The sequence below is a fragment of the Dendrobates tinctorius genome, unplaced genomic scaffold (genome assembly GCF_039654945.1).
Source record: "Dendrobates tinctorius isolate UK_male_01 unplaced genomic scaffold, ASM3965494v1 ptg000070l, whole genome shotgun sequence".
NCBI lineage: Eukaryota > Metazoa > Chordata > Amphibia > Anura > Dendrobatidae > Dendrobates > Dendrobates tinctorius.
The window spans coordinates 82709532-82722216 of NW_027361738.1; the positions used below are offsets into that span (position 1 = coordinate 82709532).

Here is a 12685-nt window from a genome sequence, read left to right on the forward strand (position 1 = left end):
CCGATTCCAGCAGGGATCAGAGCGCACTCTACTCGGGCAGTCGGCGCTTCAGCATCAGGCTTCGGCGGAACAGGTTTGCAAAGCAGCAACCTGGTCCAGCCTGCACACATTTGCCAGACATTATAATAGTCATACTCAGGCCTCGGCCGATGCGAGCCGGGGTAGAAGGATTCTCGAAGCAGCGGTGGCGCCCCTTTAAACAAGAGGTGCATGTAGCTTGGATCAGTGAGTCAATCTCCCACCCAGGAACTGCTTTAGGACGTCCCACAGTATCTGTGTCCCCCAATGAGGCGAAGGAGAAACATGGATTTTTGTGATAAACTCATCGTAAAATCCTTTTCTTCTAGACGCTCATTGGGGGACACAGCACCCACCCTATTAGCCAGTTGGCTCTGTTTTTGTTTAATTAAATACGCATTTATTTATGTGATAAAAGGATGGTCCTTTTCTGGACATGTTGTCCCTGTATTAAGGCTGATTTTGTTGTCCTCCTACTGCTTTGGCACCAAACTGAGTTCCGCCCGCAATAGGGGCGAGGGTGTATACGACAGAGGAGGAGCTAACCTCTTTTTTTTCACTTAGTGTCAGCCTCCTATGCAGAAGCATAGACCCACAGTATTATTATTATTATTATTATTATTTATTTATATAGCACCATTGATTCCATGGTGCTGTACATGAGAAGGGGTTACATACAAACTACAGATATCACTTACAGTAAACAAACTAACAATGACAGACTGATACAGAGTGGAGAGAGGACCCTGCCCAGTATCTGTGTCCCCCAATGAGCGTCTCGGAGAAAAGGATTTTACTGTGAGTTTATCACAAAAATCCATGTTTTACTTGCATATGGCGAAATCGAGTATGCAACGCGCTCCTGAGCTCCCTCTAGTGGTGGCTGCAGGCAGAACGAATGTTTTCTTTTCCATCTATTACTATATACAAGGTACGGAGCTCCCGCAATGTAACGATAGATTTAGGCTGGTTTCACATTCGCGCTTTTTAAGCGCACGCACGGCCGGGGGTAGCTCCGCCCCCGATCCGGCTCTCTGCCCGGCGTGCCCGCCCCTTCCTTGTAGCGCCGCCTCCTAGCGCACAGCGGCGCCTGCGATCGGCGCACCCTATCTTTAGCATAGGGTGCGCAGATCGTGCGCAGGCCGTGCGCTAGTTGCGCTTTGACCTGCGCTGCGCACTTTTGACGGTGCGGCGTGCGCGCCAAAATCAAACTTTTCGGATTTTGGCGCGCACGGCGCACCGTCAAAAGTGCGCAGCGCAGGTCAAAGCGCAACTAGCGCACGGCCTGCGCACGATCTGCGCACCCTATGCTAAAGATAGGGTGCGCCGATCGCAGGCGCCGCTGTGCGCTAGGAGGCGGCGCTACAAGGAAGGGGCGGGCACGCCGGGCAGAGAGCCGGATCGGGGGCGGAGCTACCCCCGGCCGTGCGTGCGCTTAAAAAGCGCGAATGTGAAACCAGCCTTAGAAATGAATTTGCATCACTGATGAAAACTGTGACAATGAAAAATCACAGTTTTTGAAACTGGTCGGTACACTCTGTTAATTTAATTTTTAAACTGCATAGGGCTAAGCTATATCTAATGCTGGAAGCTATTGAAATAAAGTTGTGCTTCTAGAGGGAGATCATGCGGCTGTGTATATCGTTAATGTTAATATTTAATTTTTTATGAAAATCCACTTTAAATGAATGATGCTGCAAGTTCAGCTAGGGTCAGGTCCATTGATTCACAGCCCTGCAACAGGCGCATGAGTTTGATTTTTCTTTTTTTTTTTTTTCTGTGCTTCTATTTCACTGGTAGCGCCATGGAAATCTTGCGCCTGCACAATGATTTTAGTTACTCCAAAGTCCCTGCTTAAATAACGATGCCTAAAGATGAAATTGTGACTTCCTGCAGTCACCGCTAGAGGGAGCTGAGGAGCTTACTGCAGACTGTGATGCCATCGAGTGCAGTATGTAAGCTCCCTCTAGTGGCTGCTGCTGGAAAAAAAAAAAAAAATTTCTTTTGAAATCTTTGATTATTCAGGGGATTTTTAGCTATTTATATACAGGTATACTCAGATGTTCCTCAGTACAGGATTTTTAATCTTCATAAAAAGAAAAAAAAAAAATCTGTTCCAAAACTATTGGACCTGTCTACAGATGTGTAGACATTGGCCTGCAGATATGTTTCAAGCTCTAATCTTCCTGATGATCTGTTCATTTGACCATATTTATCGCCTCAGTGATGTGCGCTGTAATTACCCCCATCCCCGCGGTACACGTCACAGCTGTCAGCATTTCTCCTTTCGTCTGCCCGGACGGCGCCCTGTGATCGTCGGCTGATGGCCGCCGTCCCTTTTATCTGTAGATTATAGATGATTATTGTGCACATAATACAAACAGCCTTTGATCGTGGTGATTTCCCGGGAGGACTGACGATGAAGGGATTCACTTCAGAGGGAAAATGAATAATTTATAAGAAGGTTTCTGCACATTTATAGGACGCTCGTCTAATATCCGGCGAATATTCAGTATTCGCTTCACTTATAATGACTGCACCAGGAGGAGTACTGCTCATGTAATGGACGTGTATCCCCCTCTACTCTGTATATACTGTACATGTATCCCCCTCTAATCTGTATATACAGTATGTGTATCCCCCTCTACTCTGTATATACTGTACGTGTATCCTCCTGCTCTGTATATACTGTACATGTATCCCCCTGCTCTGTATATACTGTACGTGTATCCCCTGCTCTGTATATACTGTACATGTTTCGCCCTCTAATCTGTATATACAGTATGTGTATCCCCCTCTACTCTGTATATTCTGTACATGTATCCCCCTCTACTCTGTATATACTGTACGTGTATCCCCCTGCTCTGTATATACTGTACGTGTATCCCTCTGCTCTGTATATACTGTACGTGTATCCCTCTGCTCTGTATATACTGTACGTGTATCCCCCTGCTCTGTATATACTGTACGTGTATCCCCCTGCTCTGTATATACTGTACGTGTATCCCTCTCCTCTGTATATACTGTACGTGTATCCCCCTGCTCTGTATATACTGTACGTATATCCCCCTGCTCTGTATATACTGTACGTGTATCCCCCTGCTCTGTATATACTGTACGTGTATCCCCCTCTACTCTGTATATACTGTACATGTATCCCCCTCTACTCTGTATATACTGTACGTGTATCCCCCTCTACTCTGCATATACTGTACGTGTGTCCCCCTCGGCTCTGTATATACTGTACGTGTGTCCCCCCCGGCTCTGTATATACTGTACGTGTGTCCCCCCCCGGCTCTGTATATACTGTACGTGTGTCCCCCCCGGCTCTGTATATACTGTACGTGTCCCCCCGGCTCTGTATATACTGTTCGTGTGTCCCCCCCCCCCGGCTCTGTATGTACTGTACGTGTGTCCCCCTCCGGCTCTATGTACTGTACGTGTGTGTCCCCCCGGCTCTGTATGTACTGTACTTGTGCCCCCCCCCGGCTCTGTATATACTGTACGTGTCCCCCCCCGGCTCTGTATATACTGTACGTGTCCCCCCCGGCTCTGTATGTACTGTACGTGTGTCCCCCCCGGCTCTGTATGTACTGTACGTGTGTCCCCGGCTCTGTATATACTGTACATGTGTCCCCCCGGCTCTGTATGTACTGTACTTGTGTCCCCCCCGGCTCTGTATATACTGTATGTGACCCCCCGGCTCTGTATATACTGCACGTGTGTCCCCCCCGGCTCTGTATGTACTGTACGCGTGTCCCCCCGGCTCTGTATGTACTGTACGCGTGTCCCCCCGGCTCTGTATGTACTGTACGCATGTCCCCCCCGGCTCTGTATGTACTGTACGTGTCCCCCCGGCTCTGTATATACTGTATGTGTCCCCCCCCGGCTCTGTACATATACCGTAATAACTAGTAAATTACAATGTTGCTTGGTTTTACATGAACTTTGCAGTTTGGTCATTAAAGAATAAGCAAATGACCCATTAAGTGCTGAGCACAGTCCAACCCCCTCCTTTCTCATCCCTCTGTCTGTTCAGCACCCTCTCGAGAGCATGAGAGCACACTCACAACAGTCTCCCATAGGAGTCAATAGGTCTCATGTCTGTAGCACATTTTTTTTCTTAAGTTTTTTTAAATTAGCACCTTGGTAATCGTGCTAAGAAAATAGATTATGTAAGAGGGATGTAACTTCCAATCACAGCTATTCATAGACGCATCCACTTACTATGACCCTCTATGATACCTACTCAGGTGTCGTTAGCCCACGTGAATCATTGGAATTCCTTCCCGTCTCGGGCGGCGTGATCTCAGGCTGAAGACTCGGGGAGCATGAAATAAGCATATCTGTGTCCGCACAGTCTTCTCACACCGCCTCTCTCCACATCTCGGGCAGGAAAGCATATCCTTACCTAATCCCAGTCTATTATCCGAGGATTACTTTAAATATCGGCTCTTCTCCGCTGATGGCAGTGGCCGCAGTTCACTTTAACACTGTGCTGTATAATGTAGGTAATCATATTTTCAGCAAGATGAAATTGAAAAATCCACGTCCCGAAGCGATTACTCGGGGTGGGGGAGCGCTCGGATGTGTCGCTCTCAGAGCCCGCCGCTCAGGTCGGAGATTACTGGTATTTTCTCTTCCTTGCCGCTCAATTTATGTCATGTTAAAATTTAAAGGGGGTTTCTACCAGTTTTTAAAGTGGTATTCTTCTGCAGATCTGGAAATAGTGACATTCCATCCATACAGTCACCTGACCACTGATTGGCTGCAGCGTCAGGTGACTGATGGACCAGATATCATTTCACCCGCAGGGTCCTTTTGTCACCTGACTATTCAACCAATGAGAGGTGTCAGAAGTCATTTTTAGGGTATGTGCACACGTAGTTTTAAGGTGCTGCGGATTTCTCCCCGCAGATTTTGTAAAATCCGCAGGTAAATTTCAGGTCAAAAGACCTGCGGGTTTTACCTGCGGATTAGGCTGCGGTTTTGCCCTGCGGTTTATCACCTCTACAATGGAGGAGGAGATGGTAAACCGCAGCGGAATCCGCAGAAAAGAAGTGACATGTCAATTCTTTCTGCGGATTTGAAACCGCAGCAAAACTGCGCGGAAAATTCCGCAGCGTGTGCACAGCGGTTTCCAATTTACATAGAGTAAAATGGTACTGTACAACGCAGCAGATTCTGCTGCGGACCCGCAAGGCCAGAAACGCTGCGGAGCAGCAGCAAAATCCGCAACGTGTGCACATACCCTTAGGCTGTGTGCACACGCTGCGGATTCCGCTGCGTTTCCGCAGCGGTTTTGGCCGCTGCGGACACGCAGCAGTTTTAGCTGCGTTGTACAGTACCATTCAATTGAATGGGAAAAAAAAAACGCTGTGCCGACGCTGCGGAAAAAAACGCGCGGATTTGCTGCGGTTTTGAATCCGCAGAAAGAATTGCATGTCAATTCTTTCTGCGGAAACCGCTGTGGGTTCCTATCTCCACCATTGTGGAGATAGTGAATCCGCAGGACCAAACCGCAGGCAAAACCGCAGATAATCCGCAGGTCTTTGGACCTGCGGATTATCTGCGGTTTTTGCAAAATCCGTGCGGATTAATCCGCAGCGGATTCCGCAGCGTGTGCACGTACCCTTATAGCCTTTAAAAGGGGGCGTGGCTCAGAGTAATAACGCAGAGCAGTGTAAGACCCGCCCTAGAGGATCCGGTGAGCTTATGTCCCTTTGGTAAAAAGAGGACTTGGCTCATGTGAAAACAAAAAAAAAAAGTTTTTCTGCCTCACAACCAGATCTCCTGCTCATGTTACGCTGTTATGGCTTATGAATATCATAGAGGTGGCTCCGTGTTTAGGACCACCTTTCCAGGGGAAGATTGGAGGGCAGCACCCACGTATTTTGCGACTTTCATATCTAATATTTCACAACCATTCCTGGAGATAATAGCCAAGTTGAAAGAAGCTAATCTTGCTGAGATCAGCTGATCGTCAGCATCGCGGCTTTGTGTCCATATCCCCCTTAAAGGGTCGTATTATGGAAACACAGTGAAGGTTTATGTTAAATGACAGCAAGCCATGATCTCAACGACCTGCAGGTATACTGTTATTTCAGTAAACTTTGTATAAATAGTGCAGACTCATAGAAGAAGTCACAGAATTCTGCTTCTTTCTCCACTTGTGAGCCAGTTCTTCCTCTTCCTGAACTCATCATTCACTTTGGGGGGAGGAAAGTAAAACAGCTCAAATCCTCAAGACAAGACAGATTTCGGACAGTCTTTTTATACCTTATGGGTGTCGGGAACACTGCACTGCACTTGCTCACTGAGCCAGTGCGTGTGTCCTGAGTACAAAAACAGTGCTCAAAGATACCTGTGGAGCGGGGCAGCAGTGGTGATGATGCGTGCTTCAGGCTATCAGGACCTGAAGCACGTGACTGCTGGGGGCGTGACCTAAGCTCCACAGAGCTAGGAGCTGCAGGGAAACTCCTAGAAAGGTAACTACGGGACAAATTACCAAGGGGCATAGACAGGGACGTAAACCAGATCAAGCCGGGTCAAAGCACGAGATAGCAGGACAGTACCAAAGGGTTAGGCAGAGCGAATAGCCAGGACGTAGCAATAGATCAGAAAACCAGAACGGGCAATGGACGGTACAATAGGGACAAACTGTAACGGAGTAACCATAGCCAAGCCAGGAGGTCAGAACCAGAGAAGACAATAGTACCAAAACGAGAGACGGAGTACAGAGTGAGGGGACAGACCGGGTCATACACGAGAATCAAACAAGCAATGCAATATACACGCACACCAGGGGGTCAGACACACAGCCAGAATAACAGTATAGCTGACAGGGAATCCTAGTCTGGAGTGAGTTTAAATACCCCTCCCAGATCCAAAGAGAGGCCGGCAAAAGTTAACCCTGTGAGAACAGGACATTAACCATGTCCTAACCATGACAGTAACCCCCTCTTAATGGGGGGCCACTGGACCCCCAGGTTTTTCAGGATATCTGGCATGAAAAGCCCGCACCAGTCGATCAGCGTGCACCGAACTGGCTGGCACCCATGACCGATCCTCAACAGAATGTTCCTTCCAATGAATAAGGTACTGAAGTCTCCGGCGCACTCACCGTGAATCAGTGATGCGCCCTACCTCGTACTCCATTTGCCCCTCTACCAACACTGGTGGAGCCACAGATGAGGGATCTTCTCTAACTGTCCCCACAGGTTTTAATAGGGACCTGTGGAAGACGTTAGATATTTTGAAGGAGGTGGGCAACTGTAATCTGTATGCCACCGGGTTGATCACCTCTACAATCTTGTATGGGCCAATAAATTTTGGGCCCAACTTCATAGAGGGTATTTTAAGTTTGATGTTATGGGTGGACAACCAGACTTTTTCCCCCACTGTTAATGCAGGACCCAACCCCCTCCTCCTGTCCGCAAAATGTTTGCATTTCTTCTGGGCTTTGGAGATGTTCCCCTGCACCTTCCTCCAGAGGGTTTTTAACTGTTGTACCATCCCCTCGGCACCAGGGCAATCCGAATCCATACGGGAAAATTCCTCAAACTGCGGAACAAACCCATAATTGACCTGAAAGGTAGACTTCCGGTACACTGATTAATACGACAGTTGAATGCAAATTCTGCCATAGGCAGTACCTCACACCAGTCTTCCTGTCTGGAGGAGGCCAGGCATCTCAGAATCTGCTCCAACGACTGGTTGGTGCGTTCAGTTTGTCCATTGGATTCCGGGTGATAGGCAGAGGAGAATGACAACGTGACCCCCAACTTCATACAAAACGCTCTCCAAAACCTGGCCACAAATTGCACACCCCTGTCCGACATCACGTTCACGGGCACTCCATGCAATCGAACAATGTGCTGTATAAACAAGCGGGCCAAGGTTTCAGCAGATTGTAACGCAGGTAATGGCACAAAGTGGGCTTGCTTAGAAAATCTATCAACCACTACCCATACCACGGAGTTGCCCTTGGAAGATGGAAGATTAGTGATAAAGTCCATGGACAGGTGTGTCCATGGTTTATCCAGAATTGGCAAAGGCACCAATTCCCCGGCCGGCCGGACCTGAGAGCTTTTAGAGCGCGCGCACACCCCACATTTATTTACAAACCTTTTTATATCAGTACCCATAGAGGGCCACCAAAAATCCCTAGCTACTGCCCCCCCCGGGTAGCTGCAATACCAGGGTGTGCACTTAACACAGAATCATGAAATTCTTGAAGGAGTGTGAGATGGAATTGTTCGGGTACAAACAATTTACCTGGGGGTTTATGAAGAATGGAGGAAGGAGGTTCTGGAGGGGACACAGAATCAAAACTTCGGGATAAGGCATCCGCCTTTACATTTTTAGACCCTGGTCGGAACGTGATGGTAAAATGAAATCGAGAAAAAAAAAATGCCCACCGAGTCTGTCTGGGGGTCAATCTCTTAGCAGACTCGATATAGGCCAGGTTTTTATGATCAGTGATGACCGTAATGGGATGAGCGGCCCCCTCCAAAAAATGCCTCCATTCTTCGAAGGCCAATTTAACCGCTAACAATTCCCTGTTACCGACATCATAGTTTCTCTTGGCCGAAGAGAACTTCTTTGAGAAAAAGGCACAGGGTTTGAGGTAGTCAGGTTAGAGGGGCCCTGTGACAATACTGCCCCCACCCCCACCTCCGAAGCGTCGACCTCGACGATAAAAGGTCTTGACGAATCGGGTTGTACCAACACAGGGGCTGTGGTAAAACACTTCTTTATTGTAAGGAAGGAATTTTTTGCGGCCACGGACCAATTTTTTTACATCTGCCCCTTTAAGAGTGAGGTTCGTCAAGGGTTTCACCACCTGCGAGAACCCTTTAATGAACTTCCTATAATAATTAGCGAAGCCCAGAAATCGCTGCAACCCCTTCAGGTCATGAGGCTGCACCCAATCGGTAATGGCCTGAACCTTCCCTGGATCCATGCGGAATCCCTCCCCGGATACAATTACACCCAGAAAAGACAGTTCTTGCATAAAAAATGAGCACTTCTCCAGCTTAGCATACAAATGGTTCTCCCGGAGTCTCATAAGAACCGTACGTAGATGGTGTAAGTGTGACTGACTGTCCTCAGAGTATATCAAGATGTCATCCAATTAGATCACTACATAACGGCCAATCAAGTCAGAAAAAACAACATTAATGAAGTTCTGAAAAACAGCGGGATTGTTAGTGAGGCCGAAGGGCATAACCAGGTTTTCAAACAGCCCCTCAGTTGTCAGGAATGCTGTTTTCCATTCGGCCCCCTCCCGGATCCTTATAAGGTTCCTCTCGTAGATCGAGCCCCTTGTAGCTCGAGCTTAGAAAATCATTTGGCCCCTTGAGTTGGTTGCATAGATCAGGAATCAACGGGAGAGGGTACGTGTTCTTAACAGTAATTTTGTTCAGTTCCCGAAAGTCGAGGCACGGTCGCAACCCACCATCTTTTTTTCTTTACAAAGAAAAACCCCGTTGCCACAGGTGAAACCGAGGGCCGAATATGCCCCTTGCGAAGGCTCTCTTTGATGTACTCTTTCATAGCTTGGCGCTCAGGCCTGGACAAATTAAACAAACGAGCCTTGGGCAATTTGGCTCCAGGTACTAAATCGATAGCACAATTAAATGGTCTATGTGGTGGGAGCGCCTCAGCCTCGCTTTCGGAAAACACGTCTTCAAAGTCTCTCAGGTACTCCAGAATACCCTCCAGACCGACAGATGACACAGATACAGATCTTATCGGATTGACAAATGGAACCGGGTTACAACACAGACCATTATCATTACATCCCCATCGGGAGATGTCTCCCCCTTCACCCAATCAATGAGAGGATTGTGGCGTTGCAACCAGGGCATCCCCAATACCAGTCCTGCAGGCAGATTATTCATAATGAAACAGCTTAACTCTTCCACATGATTGGAACCCACTTTCATAGAAAAAACTTCAGACATAAAGCAAATTCCATCCCGGGTAAGAGGGGATGAATCCACAGCCACAATTTTAACAGGGTCTTTTAACCTGACTGTCCCTATCTTATTAAGAGTCAAAACTTGGGCATCCATCAGATTAATGGAGGAACCACAGTCAACAAAGGCGGTGGTCGTAACAGGAACGCCAGCAAGTTCCAATTCAACCTGGAGCACCATCTTTGTACATGAGAAAAATTGTACCTGGGAGTCTGGACAACCTCCTCGATTGTTGCCCAGACTCAGTCGTTTCTCTGATGGTTTCTCTGAAGAAGGGCAGAAGGGGCAATTCCTTTTCCAATGTCCAGAGGCTCCACAGTAAAAGCATAGTAGATTGTCTCTACGGTGCCTTCTCTCTTTCTCCTTAACCGAGACTGACCCAACCTTCATGGGCTCAGATACAGGTGCAGTGTCACGCAATTTGAGGTACAAGGGAGACTCTTGTTGCATCATTCCTCTAGCACGGAGTCTCCGGTCCATACGGACCGCCTGCATCATCATGGCATCCTCCAGGGTATCGGGGAGGATGTAATGCCAGAGCTTCCTGCAGACGGTCAGACAGGCCCCTGCGTAACAACCCCCTCATGGCGGTGTCGTTCCAGGATACTTCGGCGGTCCAACGTCTAAACTCTGAGCAGAACCATTCAGCAGAGTGCCTCCCCTGTGTCACACTCATCACCATATCCTCTGTCAGACGCATTCTATCAGGCTCATCATAAATGTGCCCCAGAGCCTCAAAGAACAAATTCACAGACATACGTTCAGGAGCAGAGGAAGTGAGAGAGAAAGCCCATGCCTGCGGAGCCCCCCAAAGTAGGGAAATGACGACCCCCACCCTCTGGAACTCATCCCCGGAGGAGCGGGGCCTCAAAAAAAAAAAAGCTTGCATCCTTCTCTGAACGACCTGAACTTCCTTTTATCCCCTGAGAAAGAGTCTGGCAATTTGACCGGAGATTCGGGGGATGCCAATGACCCATCTCGAGCCCCTGCAGCGACAGGCCCCTGCACAGTATCCACCAACTGTTGCTGGGTATGGGCCTTCGTGCGCTGTTCCACTTTAAGTTTGTGGAACATTTGGGTCAGGTGCTTGACCTGATCAGCCAAAGCTTGTATGGGATCCGTGAGCACATTTTTTTTTTTTTTTTTCTTCAGAGGAAAAAAAAACCTGAAAGGGTCAGCTATAATGTATCAAATCCTCAAGACAAGGCAGATTTCGGACATTCTTTTTATACCTTATGGGTGTCAGGAACACCGCACTGCACTTGCTCACTGAGCCAGTGCGTGTGTCCTGAGTACAAAAACAGTGCTCAAAGATACCTGTGGAGCGTGGCAGCAGCGGTGATGATGCGTGCTTCAGACTATCAGGACCTGAAGCACGTGACTGCTGGGGGCGTGACCTAAGCTCCACAGAGCTAGGAGCTGCAGGGAAACTCCTAGAAAGGTGTCTACGGGACAAGTTACCAAGGGGCATAGACAGGGACGTAAACCAGATCAAAGCACGAGATAGCAGGACAGTACCAAAGGGTTAGACAGAGCGAATAGTCAGGACGTAGCAATAGATCAGAAAACCAGAACGGGCAATGGATGGTACAATAGGGACAAACTGTAACGGAGTAACCATAGCCAAGCCAGGAGGTCAGAACCGGAGAAGACAATAGTACCAAAATGAGAGACGGAGTAAAGAGTGAGGGGACAGACCGGGTCATACACGGGAATCAAACAATTAATGCACACAGCCAGAATAACAGTATAGCTGACAGGGAATCCTATTCTGGAGTGAGTTTAAATACCCTTCCCAGATCCAAAGAGAGGCCGGCAAAAGTTAACCCTGTGAGAAGATGACATTAACCATGTCCTAACCATGAGAATGGGGAGGGAAGGGGCAAGGAAGTGTGAGGGAGGACACAGAAAGATCCTGCTGAGCTTTCTGACAAGTCTTTTACGTCATCCCAGATCTGGATTCACATCTACACTGTTCAGCACTGTTCAGCTGGATGTTTCCCTACGTGACCAAAGGAATGAAGAGCAGAAAAGTCTGAAATTTCTTATGTTTGTGTATGGGAGAGATCATAGCTAGTTTCCACACAGTAGCTCAGAGACAACTGAAAGTGATAGAAAGCCACCACAGAGGAATACTGGTGAAAATGAAGGATACAAGTCCTATAATACCAAGATATCGTGTTATTTCTCATGTAGACACATAGGAAAGTTTATTATTAAATGCTACTTAATAGTTTTGAACACAGTCTATTTTCTGCTTTAAGCAGTTATTGTACCCTTGTTTATACATGGGAAAGGGTTTTGCATCGGTTATAGATTTATTATGTAACTGGAGTATATAACATTTTTCTTCCCTATAGGAACAGTTAGATGTGGCCCTTTGTAAGATCTGCAAGAACTTTGATGTTTCTCACTATACAAAGGTGCAGCAGGCATATCGGCTTCTGGGAAAAACACAGGTAAGGAGAAGACACATTAAGACTGATAATTAATCATTGAAAATGCCCCTGGGCTCTGCGATTAAACCGGGAGGGGGCACAGTTGGAGTAAGAAATCCTCGGTAAGAATATCCGGGGGCAATGTGTGTGGGGGGGTAACTCTCTGAGGCCGATTCCATCCTGTTTCAATGTGAAATAATAAATGTGTGCCGCCGGCCCGCGTCTTCTGTGCGGTGGTTACAGTAA

General features: G+C 47.7%; 1 protein-coding gene across 3 annotated transcripts in view; it reads left to right on the top strand.

Moving 5' to 3' along the window:
• The window catches only part of VPS50 (VPS50 subunit of EARP/GARPII complex), a 202727-nt gene that overhangs the window by 92836 nt on the left and 97206 nt on the right, over nt 1–12685 (top strand). For all 3 annotated transcript variants that reach the window (XM_073582038.1, XM_073582040.1, XM_073582037.1), the window contains exon 11: nt 12362–12460. In XM_073582038.1, the coding sequence (XP_073438139.1) occupies nt 12362–12460 (99 nt within the window). The remainder of the gene's footprint in view (nt 1–12361; nt 12461–12685) is intronic.